The sequence below is a fragment of the Cavia porcellus genome, unplaced genomic scaffold, assembly GCF_034190915.1.
Source record: "Cavia porcellus strain 051 isolate PalLab524CR breed Dunkin Hartley unplaced genomic scaffold, mCavPor4.1 scaffold_7, whole genome shotgun sequence".
NCBI classification, from domain to species: domain Eukaryota; kingdom Metazoa; phylum Chordata; class Mammalia; order Rodentia; family Caviidae; genus Cavia; species Cavia porcellus.
Window position 1 is genome coordinate 22,394,382 of NW_026947490.1, and position 21,428 is coordinate 22,415,809.

At 50.0% G+C, this 21,428-nt stretch overlaps 1 protein-coding gene and 1 pseudogene across 2 annotated transcripts; both read right to left on the reverse strand.

Moving 5' to 3' along the window:
- Positions 1-3,232: 3,232 nt before the first annotated feature.
- Lypd5 (LY6/PLAUR domain containing 5) lies at positions 3,233-9,507 on the reverse strand. Of its 2 annotated transcripts, XM_063252253.1 has the most exons (6): positions 9,460-9,507; positions 8,059-8,184; positions 5,165-5,293; positions 4,517-4,693; positions 4,218-4,364; positions 3,233-4,001 (listed from the first exon to the last, which is right to left on the reverse strand). In XM_063252253.1, exons 2-6 carry the CDS (start codon positions 8,120-8,122, stop codon positions 3,751-3,753), a joined length of 768 nt encoding a protein of 255 aa, XP_063108323.1. In that variant the 5' UTR covers positions 8,123-8,184; positions 9,460-9,507; the 3' UTR covers positions 3,233-3,750. The 2 variants fall into 2 exon arrangements, with proteins under 2 accessions (XP_063108323.1, XP_003464704.3); XM_003464656.4 differs by lacking the exons at positions 8,059-8,184; positions 9,460-9,507 and adding an exon at positions 6,829-6,969.
- A 3,951-nt stretch (positions 9,508-13,458) lies between these two features.
- Positions 13,459-14,659, reverse strand: LOC111755390 (cryptochrome-1-like; annotated as a pseudogene).
- Positions 14,660-21,428: the final 6,769 nt, after the last annotated feature.

Below are 21,428 nucleotides of genomic sequence, written 5' to 3' on the forward strand. Positions count from 1 at the left end.
CTGATCTTTCTCCTCAAAGTTAAAAAGCCAAATACCAACCAGGCCTGGTAGTACACTCTGCAATTACAGCTGTTGGGAAACTGAGGCGGGAGGCTCACAAGTTCAAGACAGACCTGAGTAACTTGGTGAGGCCTTGTATCAAAATAAAATAACAGCTGGAGATAGAGTTCAGTGGGAGAGCACTTGTCCAGCATGCATGAGACTCTGACTTCAGTAGCCACTACCGCCACACACACACACAAAAAGGTCAAAGTGCAAAAGCCCAAAGATCTGACCTCCAGCGTCCACTTTGCTTCTGGCACTTTTAATTTTTCTTTTTTTATTGGTATCAGGATCGAAGTCATGACTTTACATTTGCCAAGCAGGCACTTATGCAGCTGAGCTAAACTCCTGGCCCCTGCTTCTGGCACTTTTTAAAATGGAACATGCGATAGGTGTTAAAATCCCATAAAACAGTGAGGTAAATTTTGGACAAATTATAGCAAAGTCTCCACGGAGTTACAAGGCATCCCGAGAAGGAAAACTGCCCTGGGTCCCGCTTGACATCAGGTCCCCTTCCCACTAACCTCACACAGAAAGAGCTCCTCCTAGCCCACGTTGCCTTTCGGCCTGCAGCTTTTTAACACTGAGCAGCCCTGACTTCGGGGCCAGGAGTGGGAGACCCATCAGCCTCCCCTCTGGCCTCTCCGCCTCCCCTCGGCCCGCTGGCTTTCATCAATCTCTCTTTCCCTAAGTCCTCCCCTGGCTCCCCACCGATTGCAAAGGAAAGCTCAGAAACTGTCCTGTGTGACGTGCTGGCCCTCCCTCTTTCTCCTCCTCATTCTCGCCTTTACACAGCCCCCACGCCTCTGTGCAGATTCCTCCTGCCAGGAAGGCCTTTCCTCCTGCTTCTTGCGGGTCTCCACGTGTTTAGATCTTCCTCAGACACTCATTCCTGGCAGGAGCCCTCTGGGAATTCCCCTTGGGCATTCCTGTTGTCCTTCATACTTCTCACTTTGTGTTTTCCCAGCCTTGAGCCTCCAGGTCTGTGACTGGCTTTTTCCAGACCGGGAGGGCGGGGCCGGGGCTGGCGGGTTTCTGGGTTTCCGGACTCACCAACCCAGAAGAACAGGCTGTAAAGGTCTGTGACCGCCCCGTGCTCTCTACCCTGTGCTGCTTATTACTCCCGCCTCCTTCCTGCCAGCTTCTTGCCATCCGACCACGCAGGCTGGCCCCTCTGCCTGGAACACTGTCCCCACGCTGCCCACCTCAGGACCCTTCCCCCTGCTGGCTCAATCACCTCCCTGCTCACTGTCAGTTTCTCTGGGGGCTGTGGCCACCTGGACCCTAGGCTGTGTCACAGGTCAGTCAAGACCTCTTCAGGGGCAGGGGTCTCCAGGATTGCCTAGCATAGAATGATGGATGTCTTTCTATACTACCACTCAGCCCCCTATCCAACATCTGTGGCCCCCCGAATAGAAATGGAAGCTGGGCGGATGAAGTGCTCCCCTTATTCTTCCCGTTGCCCCCAACTATCCCTCCTCAAGACTGCAGAATGTCTTCTGAGCGTGGAACTCACCACAGAGTGAATGACCGCGCAGGTGGGCTGTGCCCATGGGTTCCCCTGGTCTTACCTCACACCCCATCGCTTGAAGCAGCCCATGTGACAAACCCATGAAATAACTTAGTTATGGCTGCTATTGGGTCCACAGCCTGTGAGGATGGGGTTCCAACTTACAGGATGCAGCATCTGCTTTGAGTCAAGGACAAGTATTCAGTGCTGTCTCTTCCACACCTTATCTAGGTACCAAAAAAGTAGCAAGGGCTCCTTTCTGGCTATGCCTAAATGTCCCCTTGCAGAAACCCTGCTTCCGGCCACGACTTTGAGCTCTGCCAGTTTGGTGGTCTCAATTCCCATGGAAAGAATCCTAAGACACAGCAGTGATTCCACTGAATTGGAAGATGAAGCTGCCATCTGGTCATTTTGGGGTTCTCAAGTTGCTGAATCAACAGAGAAAGAGAATCACCCTATTTTATGGAGTTATTGATCTTGGTTTCCAAGGGGAATGGCTGACTGCTACACAGAGAGGTCAGGAAAACCATGTCTGGAACCCAAGAGCATCTCTTTGAAGTTCCTCATTCACTAGAAAAAAGGCAGGGTCACTATCTCAGTCTGTTTTACGTTGCTATACCAGAATACCTGAGACTGGGTAATTTGTCAAGTATAGGAGTCTATTTTGGATCACGGTTCTAGTGGCTGGGAAGTGCCAGCATCTTGGGCTTCCAATGAGGATCTCACCCTGCTCCAGTTCATGGCAGAAACTGGAAGGACAAGCCAGTGCACACGGAAGATGTGAAATATGGTGGGGTGGCCTTGCTTCTATCAAGGAAGCCATGTCAGCCAGAAAGGTGATTGGGTCAGTGCGTGGTGGATCCTGATGCAGTGTGTACACATCCGGGTTTTGTAAACTGGACTCGTTTCTATACTACCACTCAGCTCCCTAGCCAAGACCTGTGGCGCTCCGAATAGGAATGGAAGCCGTACTCATCAGTGCATGAGGTCAGGAGATGAGCCCTCGGGAGGTGGGGCCGCTGGCAGGTGAGTCACTGGGGTGAGACTGGAGGCTGCTCCCTTTCCTCTCTGCCTGCTGGTTGCTATGGGAGGGGGCAAATATTCAGGCCAAAGCAGGGTGCAAATCTCTTTCTTGCTCACTTCAGTGAGTTGTTGGAGGAAGGACGAGAAAGAGTATCGCAAGGCAGGTGCACATGAGGACCTGCTGTCGGACCCCATTTGTGTGGCGTCCCCATGCCCATGCCGGTGTCTCAGCCGCCCTGCATTCCTGCCTGCAGACCTCTGTCTGGGCTGAGGCCTCCACCTGGGACATCCCTCCTCCTGCTTCTCTTTGCCAGCTCCTATTTATCCTTTAGGATCTCTGCTCAAGATTTTCCTCCTCCAGGAAGAGATCTGCACAGGTCTTCCGGGCTTGCCTTGTGTGTGTTTCTGCCAGATGACTGAATGCATCTGTGTCTGGGAGACGGGCTTGCTTAGGGGTTCCTGGGGCTGGGAGTGGGACTTCTGGGCCTCCATTCACCTGTTACTCAAGCTCCAGCCATGCAGCCATGGCCTCGTCTCCCAGTTTGCTTGTGGGTAGCATGGGCTTATGACAGTGGCGCCCTTATACTGGGCAACTTCTGCATCTTTAGTGTTACAAGAGATCTCGTTAAGCCTCCCCACAGTCACCGGAAAGCAGGCTGTCATCATGACAGACTTTACTTTCACCTCCACCAGACAGGTGAGGAGAGGAGGCACAGAGAGTTTAAACACTCTTCTGCTGGTCACTCCGGCAAAAAGGGCAGAAGGACAGAGCTGGGATCCCACTCCCCAGGCAGCCCAGTTCGAGTCCAGCCTCTCACAGGAAACAGCATTCTGTGCCACTCAGGAAGATGCTAGCAGAGACACTGTGTCACTCGTCCTGTAGCCGTGACAGGGAGAGCCCAGGAGACCATGTCATAGCCATATCAGGACTGCTCCTCAGGTGGGCAGGACATGAGTGACTCTCCACCCCCTGGGACACAGGGACGGTGCCCAGTCTCTTCCAGACCTGCTGACCAGCTGCAGGTGGGGTAGGGGTGGGGAGGCAGGAGAGAGGGACGTGAAGGACCTTGGGCCGAGGGACAGGCATGCCCTCTTGTTTGCACAGCATTCTCCGCTGACCCATGACACAGGCTGACACAGTGAGCAGGAGGGGCAGGCACCCGCTCCAGTGTCCTCTACCTGGAGAACCCCAGGGGTCCTCCAAGAGCGCTGGCCAGCAGGGCAGTTGTGAGGAGCAGGGCCAGGGTGTGGGGTGCCTGGAGTGGGGTGGCGGCCGCAGCTGTGACGTTCAGGGAGCCCCCATTGCACAGGTTGCCTTTGCAGCATTCACCCTGGAGTTCAATGGCTGTCCAGGGACTGGTGGAGCCCTCGACGATGCAGGAGGGCCGGTGGCAGGTTCGGATGTACACGGGGACTGAGAAGTTGCCTGGGTCGGGCAGTGAGCAGGGGTGAGACCAAGGAGGCATCTGTGCCCAAACTTCCACCTGAGACACCAGGGCCAGGCATCTCCTCTCCAAATACACCCAGATCTCCCGAGACCAGGGCCCCGATTGCCCTCTCCGGTGGGCCTGGCACTTCTTCCCTCAGCCTTGCCTGACCTCCACGTCCCTTACCCAGCCCTTCCACCTCTCCAGCCCCTCACCGGTGTTCATTCGGCCACTGCCCTGGTAACAGACGCTCTGGTCCCCATGACACCGCACCAGAAGGGATTTTTCCAAGGAGCAGTCTTCAGGGTGCATCCCCAAACACATGTAGCATTCCGTGCCGCTGAGCGTCTGTGGATTCGGGGCTGCCAAAAAGTGGGTGGTTCACACGTTTAGCCAGCTGTTCCTGCACGGTAGTGTGGGCTGTGCATTTCTTAGCCCAGAGTGGAGGCTGGAGTGCTGGCTTGGCTGGGAGCAGGTGCCTAAAGAAGGCTGCACCCCACCCCACCCCGCACACCTCTGCTCAGGTCCGGGATGCTGTCGTGGGTCTGCAACTTGGTGTTACACAGGTCCTCCTTGCAGCCATGCACCTCTGTGTAGTCAGGCGGCAGCGCCATCCAAGGAGACTCTACCCTGCCGATCTTCTGGCCCTCCCAGCAGCCCTTCTGCAGCACGGTCAGCGGCCTGCGGTACCCTGGGGGGCGGCGGGAGGCGGGGCCTGGTGCCGGCCTCTGGGTCCCTGGCTCCTGCCTCCTCCTGCTTCCATCCTTACTCTCCGCTCTACTCTTTCCTCCTCACCTCTTCCTGACCCTCCTCCCCTCCCGCCTTCCTCTCCTTCCATCCAGCCTTACCCTCTCTCCTCTGTTTCCGCGGCCCTGGCGATTGTGACTGAACAAAAGTTATTGCACTGAGCTACATCCCCAGCCCTTTATTTTTATTTATTTTCAGACAGGGTCTTCCTAAATTGCTAAGTTGCACAGGTTGGACTCCAGTTTGTGATCCTCTTGCCTCAGCTTCCTAGAGTGCTGGGATGACAGGCCTGTGCCACCCCCCCTTCCTTCCACCAAAACCCCCTCCTTTTCTGGCTCCTCCTGCTCCCCTCCCCCATCCCTGCCCCTCTCCCTCCTTCCCATTCCTCCTTCGCTCCTCTCTTCCACCTCCTCACCAGTGTCCAGGGACATGATGACCTCTGAGCATGCGTGTGGGCAGGAGATCTTGGGGAGCTGCATGTTACTGATGTCAAAAGGTCCGGAGTAGACGTGCTCTATGCTGTAGCACTGCAGGGCTCGGGACCCTGGGGAGGGACCAGGGTGGTCAGCCGGCTGGTGAGGCGTTGAGCCTGTCCCAGACGCATGACTGGGCCTGCTGGTGACAGCCAGGCAGCCAGTGCAGTCTGCTCTGCAGGATCCAGGTCTGCTCGCCCTGGAGTAGCGTCTGCTGCTGTGGCTGGTTATGGCTGCGGCTGCTTCATAGCTGAGTAAAGGACTCTGCAGCTGCCCGTCCAGTTTCTGCCTCCAAACTGTTCCAGCTCCCCACCCTCATCCAGGGAGCCCTCGGAGATGGTGATAAGAGAGTCGGAAAGGATGAGCAGAGTGGGAGGAGTGATTCACACCCTCCGGCTCTGTCCGTCCCTTCCCGTATGAAACTCTCACAAGGCACAGTGGCACTGAAAGACAGTGGCTGGGACACAGGGCGCTCCAAGGGCAGAGTGAGCTGCGAGCCTGGCCACAACATACAGACTTAGTCAGCCCAGTAACACACGCACAGAACGTTTGCACACGGACACAGTGCAAGCCACCACGACCAAAGCAGCTCCTGCTGTGATCACAGACACCCAGCAGGACAGCCATGCAGGGGTCTGCATTGTCACTCAAGGTCCTCACTGGGCCCTGCGGGGTGGACGCCCAGTACCAGCCCCAGCCCCAGCACCAAGCATGCCGAGGTGGGTCCAGGAGGAGAATGTCCCATGTGTGGTGACAGTGACGGCATGCAAAGGGACCTGGAAGCACATCCAGAGAGAGTGAGATGGAAGCAGTGAGACGCGGAGACAAAGAACTGCAGACTCGAGAAACACGCAGGACCGGAGGTTTAGCTCAGCGGCACAGTGCTTGCCTGATAAGCGCAAGGTCCTGAATTGATCCCCTGCACCAACAGCAACAACAACAAAGCCACAAACACATAAAATTAGAGACGCATTGGAGATAAGACCATAAAAATAAAATTTAGTTTAAAACCATTTATGGATACAAAATATGTACAGACATGCAATGCAGATATACATAAAGGAAAGCACACATTAAGTACTCAGACAGACATCCCAAACCAGAGGTACAAAACACACAGCGTTACGTGTTCACTTTTTACAGAGAAAATGAAGTTCAGAGGTAGATAGATCCACTAAAGCACTTTCTTACACCCGGACACCGAAATGTGGTTCAGAGAAATGCATACCAGCAAGGAGCTTCACAGGGACACCCAGACACACACAGCAAGCAAACTCCTGCAGACGTGCACCTACATAAAAATTCGTTGTGTGCAGGAAGACAGATGCAGGCGAAAATGACAGACGGAGGAACCAGGTGTGTGTGTGTGTGTGTGTGTGTGTGTGTGTGTGTGTGTGTGTGTGTGCAGGGTGGAGAAATGAAGTACACACAGTTTCTAGTGCTTTCCTCATCAAGACTCAGAAGTTTGAGCCCCTGGTCCCTCCTCCCTCAGACCCAGGGATCCAGGCCAGGCCTCCTCCCTCTGATCCAGGGATCCAGGCTCAGCCTCCTCCCTCAAACCCGGGGATCCAGGCTTTTCTTACTATTGCGCTCAAATTTGAGGTACCTGGTAGACAGAGCAGCATTATTCCAAAGAGATAGAGCAGAGAGTCCCTGGAACTCCTCATCGCGAGCCTGGAGCTGAGCTGTGACACGCAGGACAGCTGCTTGGACTCTGACTTGTTGTCTGGCTGGTTTTCCCTGCTCAGCCTCGGATACCTTGGCATTCAGCTGGGCCAGCATTCCTCACCCCACCCTCCTTCGTGTGGGCAGGGTTCCTCACAGGTAATCTTGCAGGTAATCTCCATGAGCCCAGTTGAGTCCTGGGTCTTGACAGGGGGCTTGGGGCCCAGCTCCTGAGGATGGGTTAGGGCCTACAGCCTTTGCTTTTGATAGGATTTGTGTTTTGCTGGTCTCACCCTATCCTCCTCTCTGCATCTGTTCTAGTCTGAGTTTGGCCTCTTGATTTCTCTTCCCCTCTCCAACACATACCTCCCCAATACTCTGGGCCATGCATCTGACTGTCAGGCACACACACCGCTCCTTCCCACAGCCTTCTGCCATCCCGCTGTCCCCACTCGGTACCCCTCCTCCACCTCAAACACCTCGCTGTGTCCCAGTCCTGACTGAAGTAGTCTGGGTTGGCATCTGCCTTCTGCATCAGGCTGCGATATGCCCAGGGGCCTCCAGAGGCAGTTTGTGATGTTTGTGACGGTGAATGAATGAACCAACGAGGCAAACATCAAGAGAAACAGCAGAGAATCAGAGACAGGGAAAGAGAGAGGAGGAAGAGAAAGAGGAGAAAGAAGGAGACGCAGAGAGACAGAGAGAGAAGAGGGACACAGAAGAGAGAGCGCAGAGATGTGTATACACAGTTTACAGACAGACACACACAACCTGGCGTGACTGCATATAAATGGGGACACAGACCACTCAAAGGGCAATGGGACTGATGGGCAGAGCGTGCCCGCTGAAGGTGTTTAGCATTTATTAAACAAACGAGAGCATTTCCTTTGGCAGCACAAATATTAAGTATGATGATGATTTGATAAAGCAAAGGCGCTGATTGAGGCAGAGAAGAGGGAGCAGGCTGGCAAAGCTGGTGAGCTCGCTCAGCGCCTGGCAGGGCCCACGGAGATGGAGCAGCAGTGTGGCGTTGTGCGCGGCTGCTCCTTCTGGCTCTGCTCTGACAAAGTTGTGCTTCAGGCTTGCGAGGCACTGGGACAACCCTAGCTCATATCAATCTGTGGCTCTTCCACCCCTGATTTTATTTCGCATGGTTTTATAGGTCACTCACAGAGAGGTGAAGGATGGTCAATATCATCTTTTTGCAGTGTTGTAGATGGAACCCAGGATCTCATCCGCGGTAAGCATGTGCCCAACCACTGAGCTACACCCCGAGCTCATGTGGGAAATTCTGAAGCTAATTTTTAAAAGAATAAAATATTATATATTAATAATCATATTAAACATTGGCAAAATAAAAAACTCATCAGAGAAAGAGAGACCAGCAGACATCTGGAGGGGCCCTGTCACCTCTGCAGGCACAGACCCAGGTAGATGATCAGATGCCAAGCAGGTGGGACATGCAGGGCAGTGCCTCGGAGGGCTGCTGGAGCTGGGGCACCGATGCCAAACTGGGCTTCCTGACCTGTGCCCTTTGCTGCGTGGAGATGCTGCTGCCAGGGTCAGGCCCATTCACTATGCTGGGCGGGGTGGACACGGGGCATGTGCAGAGCCCTAGGACCACAGACTCCAGGGTGGACGGGCTTCCATTCACATAAGGCAGAGACTGAGAGGGCTCAGGTCCCCTTAGCTTAACAAAATCTTAGGCAAATAATAGTGGTGTTCTAAGAAAGAAACACAGGAAGAGAGAGAGAGAGATAGAAAGACACACAGAGACAGACACAGAGAGAGACAGACAGACAGAGAATAACCAAATCTCCAAATACATCATTTTAGTCATCATGATAGACCATTTCAACCTTTATCGGAAAAGTTATTTTGAGGGGATAAAGCAGGAGGGACATAGGTTTGAGCCTAACCTGGCCAATTTATGACTTAGTAATATTTTGTCTTAAAATAAAACTTGCTAGGGCTGGGGATTTAGCTCAGCGGCAAAAGCACCTGGATGGCAAGCACAAGGTCATGAGTTCGATCTCCAGTGGCTCCCCAACAAAAAAATCCTAATTCTAGCCCTCTGATCTCAATTTCCTAGAGCACGGCTGTGATTTGAATGTCTCTGAAAAGTTGACTGCGATGGAAACTTAATCCCCAAATTCGTACATGTGAATAGTTTTTGCAAGTGGGGCCTTCGGGGGTCATTAAGGTTAGATAAGGACACCAGGATTTATGAGGCGAAAAAGGCAAAGAAGAAGGATAAAGGAGGGGAAGGAGCGAAGAATGGAAAAAAGGAGGAGGAGGAGAAGAAAGAGGACAGGCAGGAAATGAAGGAGAAGGAGAAAGGAGGAGGAGGAGAGGGGGCAGGAGAGAGGAGCTAGCTGACCCTCTGCCTCGCCATGCGATGCCCCCCGCCATCTTGGGCAGCAGGAAGGCCTTCCCCGGCGGAGCCAGCACCATGCTTTGGACCTCCCGCCTCCAGAAACGTATGCTACGTGAAAGTCTGTTCTTTATAGATTTCCTGGTCTGTGTGGTATTTTTGGGTTGTAGCAACAGAAAAACTAAGACAAGCACTTACTGTAGAAAATGTTCCCTCCAGTGAGATGGAGGCGAGTCCTCTGCTGGCCAGGTTTCACCCTTGGGACGCCTTTCTCAACAACCTGCCAGCCACATCTGGGAGGTGGTGAAGAGAGACAGCGCCCCATTTCCCAGCCTGTGGGGAGGGTAGGCTAATTGCAGCACGCAATAGTGATCAGCTGGCGGAATCAACGAGGTAACCTTCTGCAATCTCATGAATAATTCCATATGCACACACATTCTGCGGACCAGCTCATCCAGTGCTGAAAAGCCCTCCTCCCGTGGTTTCAGGGCAATTGAGTCTAATTTCTCACCCCTGTGGCAAAATCTTAGGTAAGTCTCCTCTGCCTGTTTTACTTGGTGCGATTACCCTCTGACAGGAGACACCCAGACACGGCGGGCCCCACGGAGGTGCACCCTCTCCCCCTCAGCTTGCCCAATCTCTGCCCTTTCTGTGAAGTCTCATTCCCCACCACCTGTTTTGCATTCAGATTCTTGGGTCATCGATTCCTGCCCAGATTTGAGTTAGTGGGCAGGATGCAGCAAGGGGCTGTTGGAGCATGGGGTCTGTCCAGGAAGGAGGCTGGCTTCTCTGAAGCGCTCTAGAACGTGGAGGAGTTGATGGTCTCTGTGGTGATTCATACAGTAGCCAGAACAGCCTTGGGGTGTGTGTGTGTGTGTGTGTGTGTGTGTGTGTGACTCTGAAAATCTCCAGGTACCTTTGCAAACCCAGTCAAGAGCTAGGTAGGAAGTTCCCTGTTATGGGGGGCAGTAATTACAAAACGTAGTGTAACATAATTTCTGGGTTCATAGGAAGTACAGGGTTCCTCCTGCAGCCCTCCGCGGATGCAAGAGCCTGGCTCAAATCCCTGGCAATAAACACACTGTTCAGGACGTCATGGGCTTGGCTTGGGTTCCTCCATGAGGCCGGTATGGGTCCAGTGACCACTGCTAGTGTTAAAAGACAAAAATTACTCTAAACTTAATTTAAAGGTCTTGTGTTTATTTGCCATTCTGAAATTGTTAACACTGTGTCCCATTAACCAGAGCAAGGGCACCTGTGCACCGAACCAAGGAAGCTGACTTTACAGACAGAAGCATTAACAGAGACGAAAAAGCAGAGTGGTCACTTCACAAATATTCTTATTGTTATTTGGGGTACTACGGATTGATGGGGGCTTCACACTGAGCCCCATCTCCAGCCCCTTTTTATTTCTTATTTTGAGACAGGCCTCCCTAAGTCACCAGGTTGGGCTTGAACTTGTGATCCTCCTGCCTCAGTCTCTCAAAGTAATTTTCTTACAAATGTTAAAATAGCCTGTCATGCTGGCTAGAATGCTATATTTGGAAACTTGTCCCCCTGGCCCCATTTCTTGGAAGGTCAGACAAGTAACTTAATTTCAGGAGCGTGGACCCTCAGCATGGGCATGGGTGACCTCTCTTTGTTTGGCCACTTGGACCTAGTGCAGTAGCTCAGTCCAAACCAGTGACTTTCTAAGCACCTCACAATGATTCCAGGATCCAGGCTCCCCAGAAACCCAGAGATTCTGGGGTGTTTTTTGTAATCACTAGCTGTCAAACCTTAGTAATTGCTTAACAGATTGAAAGACACTGAAACTATTTTTTGGAGTCATTATGGTGCGTCATGTAGTATTGTAGGAAGTTTCAAAGGGAAGCAGATGTACAGAGAACAGTGTTTGAGTCATTCAGACCCAGAAGTTCAGAGCTGATCCTGTTTCCCCCTCCCCCTCTTCGGGACTCATTTGGTGTTAAACTGGGTGCCTGCATAATATTTTGTTCAAAATATTACTTTTGCTCCAAAAGCCAGGTGTATAACCTTGGCTTGTGTTCTAACATTAAATATTTATCAGTGTCATGAGTGATGTCTAAGAGGGTCACCTGCTACCTTGATTTTTTTTTTTTTGGTAAGGGTAGAGCATCAGGGGATCAAACCCAGGGCCTTCACATTGAGCTACATCCCTGGACCCTGTTTTATTTTATTTTGAGGCAGAGCCTCCCTAAGTTACTGAGTCATCCAGAGAGGACTCAAACTTGTGATTTGCTTCAGCCTGCCAGAGTGCCAGGATTACAGGCATGTTACTGCCATGTCCAGCGTGAATAGAATTCTTAGTGGTGTGATGCTTTTAATATATTCCAAAATTTATTAGACTTTTAAAAATAGAGTATTGGAACGATCTTTAAACTTTCAACATAACTGGAAAAAAATTTTTTGCTGCATTATCTTTTATCCAGCTTTAAAAACTGCAAAATAAGTAAGTGAGAAGGGAAACAGGTTAGGAGTTTCCACCTCAGACTCACATCCACCTGCCTTGTGGAGCACTGTCTGGATGCCCTCACCTGCCAGGCCCTGAACGTTCGCCTGATTCTGCCGAGCACCTGGCTCGGGACAAAGCAAGCTCAGAATGTGCTGTTACCTGTTGAGTCTGCGTGGTGCATACACTGTTCCCGGTACGTCTGCTTCAGTTTGGAAGTTTCTGCAGTAACACATCTAACACAGCACCAGAGTCCGAAGGCCCTAGATATGCTGTTACAGCCCCCCAGTTTCTATGCATGTCTCCCTTTCCACCACACTTGCAATACCCTGGCCTCTCAGAATATCTTCCCTCAGATTTACTTTTCGTAAGTAGATTATTGAATGTGTGAGTCATTTGTCTCTAGCTATGCCATTTAGTTGACAAAATACCACGGGGTTTACATATAGAAACAGATATAACCTGGACATCTAGTGTGTTAGTCAACTTCCCACTGGTTAACAAACAACTCAAGAATGATAGATAACTCCCAGGACAGAAAGTTTTTCTGGCTCATGGTTCCAGAGGTTTCCCCGTGGTCCCCAGGTTCTGTTACTCCCTGGCCTATGGCGAAGCAGAAAGTTCATGGTGGGAGGGTGTGGGAGAGAAACACAGCTCGCATCCGGGCAAGGAGGAAGCAGAAAGAGTGGAGGGAAGGTAAAGCTCCCAGAACCACATCCCGTGACCCATTTCCTTCCCCTAGGCTCAACTTCCTGTTTCTATTAGCTCCCAATACACCATCAAATCACAAATCTGGCAATGGATTAATCCATGAATGGAGTTAGAGTCCTCATAATGTGGTCACTCTGGCCTCTGAATATTGCTTTGAGGGGGAGGGCACATTCCAGACCTAAACCATAACTACTCAGCATAAGTTTTAGCCGAACTGTTTTCAGTACTTGCACATACTTTAGTAACAAAGTCACTTTGGCTATAAAGGAACAGAAACAGGGTGACAAGGGGAAGTTAGTGCAGGATCCTTCAGCAGTTCAGGAATACACGAGACTTTAGAACATACATTGTGGGAGCAGGGGTGACACACACTAATCCTGAATTTGTGTGTATTTATAAAATTTTATATATGTGTGTGTGTGTATATATATATATATATAATTTTTTTAAGGCAGGATCTCATGTGGTACAAGCTGGCCTTGAACTCATTTTTGTAGCCCAGGCTAGCCTTGAGTTCACAGTGATCTTCCTGCCTCAGCCTCCCAAGTGCTGGGATTATAGGCATGCACCACCATGACCACCTTTGATTGTACATATTTTCTAAAACATTATTAAGTTGGGCCTACAGCTCAGCGGCAAATGCAAGGGTTTGATGCCCAGTACCTCCCCCACTAAACCCCAAAAATTTATTAAGACAAAGTGCAAAGTTAGGTCAAGTTAACAAAATTTTCCCCAAATTTTTGTTTTTGTTTTTGTTTTTTGTCTTTTTCATTTTTATTGGTACCAGGGACTGAACTCATGACTGCCTGCTTGCAAGGCAGGTGCTTATGCCGCTGAGCTAAATCCCCAGCCCCCAAATTTTTCCAAAATTTTTAATAAAGTCTTTTAAACAAGTCTCAAAGTCTCCTATTTTCCAACGCCAACTCTAAAAACATTTGAATTTTATATCACACTATCATTTTGCAACTTACTTTTACCATACATGAAAAATTATTAAAAATACATTGATGGCTGTGTACTAATTGTGACTATATTTACAATAGGCAAAGTCTTTGACCAAGTTCCTTATATACAAACTACCACCCCTGCTCTGTAACAGTCATTAAAATGTTACTAACCACTGAAATGTCACTAGAAAGAATGCATTGGAAATGTAACTGTTTCCCATCATGAAGAAGGTTTCCAAATAACTAACTGAAATCTACTGAGTCTCTTGTGGTTCCAGTGGCAACAATTTCCTTCTGAATGCTGCCTGCTGGCTTCTGCCACTGACCTTGGAGCAAGCCTGCTCTGTGTGTCCTCCTGACTGGACCTCTTTCCACCGCAGAGCCAGGGCCCGTGCAGCTCTGTCCTTGCTTCCACAGCCGAGGCTGCTGAGTGTCTCCGTGGGCACAGCGTGAGGCACTGACCCGGCTTCCCTGAGTGTGACTTCCGCTGCGGCGCCTGGGATGTGTTGTGGAGCGCTTGCCCTCGTTCCCACTGGGATGAGAAGGCGCTGATGCCAGAAGACCTGTCCTTCTGCGTGCTGAAAGCAGCTGGTAGATCTTCACTCGCTCACTCTTCAGGCTGCTGGTTCCTGAAAGGTTTGGGATCATTAACTTGTATCCAACACTTGGCTACTTTCTGGGCGCCTTCTGGTGCATTCCGGTGCATTTTGCAAGGAAGCCTGTTAGGACCAGCAAGTGATGCCTGATACAGTCTCCACTGGGATCTGTTCTCCTACCCAAACCAACAGGGCAACTGCAGTGAAAAACTATTGGAACAAGGAATTACAAATAGCTACATCCAACTTGCAGCATGTATGCTCTGCTCTGCATCAAGCAAGTAATTCCGCAAGTGCCTTCATTCTCTCTTCCCAGCGAACCCACAGGTCCCGAGCACGTGTCTGCCTAAATGGTGAACCCTCTTGGGGAAGCTGAGTCAGGATGGCCACATCCATGCAAAGCCTGTCTGGTCTTCTGCCCACTTGGCCAAAGCCTTGGGATTCTTATCCCGGTGAATCTATCCAAACACAGATGGGTTTCCTTCTATTTTACCAAAGTGTGGCTTATTTGTTGCTGCTGTACAGGAAAATCCATGCCACAATAAATTGCCCATAAAGAGAAAGGGGAGAGGAACTATTCATAATGTATGTGCAATTCATAAAGTGACCCTACTCCAGCTTCACTACCCAGTTTATTATAAGCTGTGTCTCACTCCTTTCCAAAGGGTTCAGAGTCACACTCAATTGACAGGCCGGGAAACACACCTGTGTGTTGCCCACGAGTCACCAACAGCTGAGAATTTAATTTTCATAGACTGGTGTCAAGATCCTCAAGACACTGAAGCAAAAATTTAAAAAAGAAGACTTGGAACTAAGTTTGAAAACCAAGAGAAGAATTCTCCACCTGTTGGCGCTGAGCTGGAGGAGCTGGAGAACCAGGGGTCGAGGATGCGGCCACACCATGGAGCTGCTCCTCAGTGTCTTCACCTGATTTGTTTTGTTTTGTTTTTCTGAGACAGGATCTCACATTGTAGTTCAGGCTGGTCCTTGAACTCAGTGACCCTCCTGCCTCAGCCTCCTGATTGCTGGGATCATGGTGTCCACCACCACGCCTGGCCCTTACGTGACTTTTGTTTTAAATTGGTACTGGGGATCGAACTCACGACCGCCTGCTTGCAAGGCAGGTGCTTATGCCGCTGAACTAAATCCCAGCCCCTCCTTAAGTGACTTTTAAATGACAAACAGTCTTTGTGGCTCAAATAGATGACAAACATTTAGTATTTCTTGTCTTAGTGTGAGATGATTCCATTAAGCGAATGTGTCATAGTTGAAATGCGTCTTAAACAGGTTAACCCCTAATAACGAACGCGAATTGCTTGTTTCCAGCCTTTACGTTCTGCAAAGCTGTTCCCGCACATGTCTGAACTATGAATCTCTCTTTCTCGGGAGTTCTAATCATTGCTTTGCTAAAAACTGAATCATGCACATTGTGTGCCAATGTTTGCTCTTGTTGTCTTCACAGACTCTGCCTGCAGCATCAATATTTCTTTCTCAAAGCCGTTCTTAATATTTTCATAATTCAGCAGTGTTAAGCATATTCACATTGTTATGCAACCAACATCTAAAAACTGAAATCTCTTACTCATTAGACAATAGCTCCTCTTCCTGCCACCCACCCTCCCCCAAGCCCCTGGTGTCTTAGTCCATTTTCTATTGCAATAACTGAACACCGTACACCGGGCCATTTCTAAAGGGTAGAAGTTATTTAGCTCAGGACAGGAGGCTGAGGAGCAGGAAGAGAAGAGCCTGGCCCTGGCACCCGGTGTGGGCCTTTTCCCTGCAGGTGAAAATGCAAAAAGCATCACATAGTGAGACAGACCAAGCTGCAAGCAGGGCTTTCTCTCTTCTTATGCAGCTACTGATACCATCGAAGGGACCCCACCCCATGACCTCATGCATCTTAATTAGCTCCAAAAGGCCCCACCTCTGAAAGCCACTCACCTGCAACTTGAAAATTAAGATTCCAACACCTAAACTTTTAGGCACATTCCAACCACAGCCCCTAGCAGCCACCATGCTACTTTGTCTTTACGGACAAGATAAATACCTTGCAATCATACTTTTATTTTTGTACAATCAAACTTCGTGGGCTTGGATTTTTTTTGTCTTTTTGAGACAGGGTCTCACTATGCAGTTCAGGCTGGCCTTGAGTTCGCTTTGTAGCCCAGGCTGGCCTTGAACCCATTGCAATCCTCCTGCCTCATCCTCCCAAATTCTAGGATTACAAGGGTGCGCCACCACACCTGGCTTCACACTGTAGCCTTTTTGTGACTGGTTTATTTCACTTACCATAATGTCCTCACAGTTGTGCATGTTGTAGCCCGTAGCAGGATTTCCTGCTGTTCAAGCCTGGAGATATCCCGTTGTATGGTTAGACCCCTTGTGTGTACCCGATCATCCATCCGCTGCTGGCTATCAAATCGTCCCTACCTCTTGGCTCCTGCAATGCTGCTATAACTGTGGATGTATAAATGTCTGATTGGGATCACCATTTGGGACCCTGCACAGGCTTGTGGATGCAGCCTTCACCCTCTCGTTTTCACATAACTCGTGTCATTGCTGCACGTCTGCTGTAGATGGGGTTTGCTCCCCAAAGCCTCCTGCACTGGAAAGCTGGTCCCTAGCGTGGCATGTGGAGGTGATGGAACCTCACGAGGCGGGGCCCAGGGGAAGGAACTGGGTCACGGGTGCTCCGCCCTCATGAGTGAATGAATGCTACCTGTCTGGGTGTGTCAGGTCTTGTGTGACTGGAGCAGTTCTCATGAATGCACTTGATTCTTCTGCATGAGACCATGCCCTTTCTGTTTCCCCAAAGTGGTCTTTGTTTTGTTTTGAAAGGTAGCTTGCAGGGCCCTGCACATAGTTGGTGAGTGCTCTACCACTGAGCTAGCTATATTCCAAGTTCTTATTTTATTGAGACTAAATTGCCCAGTCTTAGATTTACAATCCTCCTGTCTCAGCCTATCAAGTAGCTGATACTTCAGGTGTGGACCACCATGGCCCATTCTGCATGCTTTGATGCACACGGGAGTCCTTGCTAAGTCTCTGATGCTATGCTGTTTGAGCTTTCTGGCCGCCAGAACTATGGAGCAAGTCAATCTGTTTTCTTTATAAAGGACCCAGCCTGAGGCATTTTACTACAGGAGCATGAGCTGCAGAATGTATATAATTTAAAAACTGTTCATTTCCCTCCTTTCCCAGTCATTTTTAAATTTTTTCTCCTTAGTTTATTGAGGTGGAAGGTAAATTCATCTTTGTCTGCTTAATCATTAATGGATCTGTGATACATTTGGCCAAAATTGCAGCTTGGAAATTTATTTCCTCTCCCACTCTACTCCCCAGAACATTTCTTCAATGCCCCAGTTAATTTTGCAATAGCTTCTTGTTTTCTGATCCTAATTATTTTTGTTTCCTGATAGATGTTGCATATTTTATCTTAGAATGTTAACATCTTAAAGTAATATGAGGTAACAAGTTATTAGAATTGAATCAGACCTTATTTCATAATGATGACATTTTTAAGGAAATAATTAACTGCCATAAGACTATAACAAGCCAGCTACTACATAATATCCTTTAATTTCTGCCCATCCACATTTTTTGTGGATTACTAAAGGTAATTGGATGTTGGTTAACATACATCGATTGGCGCTGAGTCAGACTCGGAGATTTAAGTTTGGAATGCGACGATTTTAGTCTATGTCAGTAAACAATTAGCTGAACATTTGAACTGCGACATGAAATACCAAATACAGCTGAGGTGCAAACACCAATATATATATTTAATAATCTACATATATATATATTTTTTTTTAAGACGCTTGGTGTATCACAGGTGAAGAAGCAGCTGTTGGTTTAGAAGATATTTTAGATGATACAAGATCAACAAGATCTTTCTTGCTCCAAACTGTTTCCTATGGGAACAAGACACTTTACTGTCACCTGCTGGAACAGAATTGCAATACATTATCCATCATGCAAACTCTGCAGTGAAGGCATAACACAAGAAACAAAACTTTCAAGTAATAAAGACATTTGTGACAAAAGCAGCACCTGCTTGGGTATAGTGCTCTTGTGCAGTGCCCAACATAAATAACTGTTCATGGCAACACTGGAAAACCACCCACGGATGGGGCAGATGTGGAGGACTGGCTCATGACAAGGCAGATGACGTGAGAAAGCTTTTAATAGGGAGACCCACAGGCAACAGCAGCAAGACTTGGGAATTAGGCTGGGGTTGATCTATCTAAAAGGATAGTTTGGGGTCAAACTAGGGCAGCAGATCAAGGTAATAAGTATTGTGGGAAGATGTGGGATGGAGGCCTGGAGACCCAAGTTCTATCCTGCACACAGGGTGCCCTGGGGAAAGGCCTTCCCCTGCCCAAAGCTTCCGAACTGTCTGGATGGAGGGAGGATAATTGTCACTCGGTCCGCACTTGGCTGCCTTCTGCTCTCTCTGGGCTCAGAGAACTGAAAAGCTCCAGGTCCCCAGGACCTGGGGTCCGGTGTTGTCCCTGAGGGTTTTGGTCCCAGGCCACCGGTGGTGGTAGCTCGGGGAACTCGGCCTCGTCCTGGCCTCCTGCACAGGTGTGAGGACCCAGTGGGCCCCCCAGTCTCCCTGGGCTCGGGGCCACTCCTGTCCGCCCACGGTCTTGAGTTCCCTTCCTCCCCGAAGGCCCTGCTGCCCGGCCATTCTCTGCTTTCTCCCACTGAGTCCTCCGCTTCCCTCACGTCCAGGGCGGGCCCTCTCCTGCTGCAACTTATTCCTGCCACTTCCCCTCAACCCCAGGACCCTTTCCCCTGCCTCTCTCCCACCCCAGCGCTCCTTCCGACACCTCCCTAGCCCCTCCCTCCACTTCCTGTCCTCTCCCCCCGCCATTGAGTCCCCCTCTTTCCCTCTGTGCCCCTTCCTCTCCCTTCTTCCCTAAATCTACCTGACTTCCCATTGCCTGGAGTTGCCAGACAAAATACACGCTAATTTAAAATTGAATCTCTTATAAATGATACTTTCTTTTTGGGGGGTGGGAAGACAAGGTATTGCTATTGAGTCAGGCTGGCCTTGGACCTTACCGTGTAGCCTAGGTTGGCTTCAAACTCACAGCAGTCTCCTGCCTCAGTTTCCCAAATGCTAAGGGTATAGGCACCTACCACCACAGCCAGCACAAAAGTTATCTGCAGTGTCCTCAAGGAGACCAGCAGATAACAGATAACTTTTAGAAGTATGCACTGAATATTTTGTGGCGCTTTGTACTTTTTTGGGGGGCTGGTTGTAGGGCTCAGTGGCAGAACACATGCTTAGCATTTCTTAGCATCTGTGCAATTCCCAGCACAAAAAATGGTGTTTACATTCACATTTTATGAGGTAGCCTGCAGTTTTATTTGCTACACCAGGTGACTCCGCCTGGCCTCTAGCCCCCCCCCCCCATGTGCCCTCTGCCCAGGCTGGTCTCCTTGAGGACACTGCAGCTCTCAGACAGGCAATCCAGCATCCCCACGCCCTGCCCAGTTTACCTGGTCCTGGACTTGGGTACCTGGGCCTCCCCACAACCTAGTAACAGGGTTAGCACCAGGCAGCACGTGGGACCCTCAGGGCCTTACTCCAGCTGCATTGCCAGTATCAGTTCTATTTGGCTGGTGGCTACCGAAGTCTGATGTAATTTATAAAGAAAAAGAGGTTTACTTGGCTTATAGTTTGGGGCATTTTTTTTTCTTTCTCTTTTTCTTTTTGTGACAGGGTCTCCCTACACAGTTCAGACTGGCCTTGAACTCACTATGGAACCCAGGCTGGTCTTGAACTCATGGCAATCCTCCCGCCTCAGCTTTCTGAGTGCTAGGATTGCAGGTGTGCACCACCATGCCCAACAATTTTTCAATCTACTACCCCCACTAGTTTAATCTTGATATGTTCTTTGTAGAACTCAGGTGAAATAGATGAGGATACAACAGGGGCAAACCACTTTTTCCCTTCAAGTTTATAGTAATGGTACAATTCCCTGCAACTCCTACAACAGTATTGAATTTCGAGGGTTTCCTGTTCTCATGTATATTGGATGACTAGTTCATGTTAGGAAACTATCAGATGATAAAGTTTATCTACACCGAGTATCTGGTTTCTGTGCTGGGAATTGCATAGATGCTAATAACCTCAGGGAAATAACCTCAGGAGGGATTCATGGAGCCACTGACCCTGCTGTGAAACAAACGTGGCCCAAACCTGGGTCACAATCAAACCTGCGGTCACATCACGAGGTCTGCTTCTGGGCCTCTCTGAGAGGCAGATCTCTCAGCTTTTGTTCCCCACAGGAAAAATCCTGAGAAGAAGTTTGTGTTTCCATTTCCTTGAGGACGACAATTCCAGGAAGCAGGAGAGAGTGGAAAGTAGTGGAAGGAGGAGAGCGGGAGGGTGTGTTTGCAGTTACCTTAAAGAGTGGGCTGCTGCTTGCTGTCATGAGTGTCACCTGAGAGAAGTACTGCAAGTTGAGGCAAAGCCTGGCCCACCTAAGATACCGTTTCAGTATTTAAAAAGAGCCGAGGATGTCTGTGCAAAGGTCCTGGGTTCAATTGTCAGTGCCACAAAAAGTATGACTAATCGCTTGATTTTGCATTTCAGGACCACCTGCCTGCGGGAAAGGGTAATGAATTTAGCCACCGGCTTCCACTGTTACCAGGGAACCAGGTCCAGGCTCCTGGTATCCCAAAGGATTGAGCAGGACCCTCTAAGGAAGACTTATTAAAAGCAAAGCGCACTCCCCAGGGAGGCAGGGGCCAATGAACAGAGCTCGAGGCCCCAGAAGGGGCAGGCACTGTGTCTTAAGGTCCTGAGATTATCAGAAGCCCCAGACAGTCGGGCATCAACAGGAGCCGTGGCCCAACGGGGTACTTGACTCAGCCCACCCGTCAGGAGCGCAAGTTTCTGACCCCAAGGTTCCCAGAGGATGCGCCATGGCACCCAAAGCCCACAGAAGGGTTTTGGAGGTTGGGTAGGTGTGCGTGGGGTCAAAACCACAATGCAAATAAAGTTGGATGAAGGCCGGAATCATGGACGTTTGGTTTCGCCCGTGTTTGGTTTGCTTGGCGACAGGATGATCTGTACCTGTGGTTTCCTGACGCGTGGACACAGCTGTCCGCGCTGTGTCTGGTTCCCCGATTTTCACCCCCAGCCTCTTGTTCTTTGCTGGCGCGTGCTCCATCTCCTGGCCCGTTATTGTTCGGGAGCGCGCACTCTGCTGCACACAGGGAGCGTGTGACGGGGAGCAGGCCGGGCTCCCTGCCCGCCGTCCAGGGGTCAGCACCAGCCGGGAGCCGCAGGGCGCGAGGAGAGCGGGGAGCAGGCTGAGGTCCGCGCTGCAGGAGCAGCAGGGCGAATGCACACAGCAGCTGCTGCAGGTCCTTCTAGCTGAAGAACCTTTTCTCTTTCTGGTACTCTTTTCCGTGCTTCCTGTT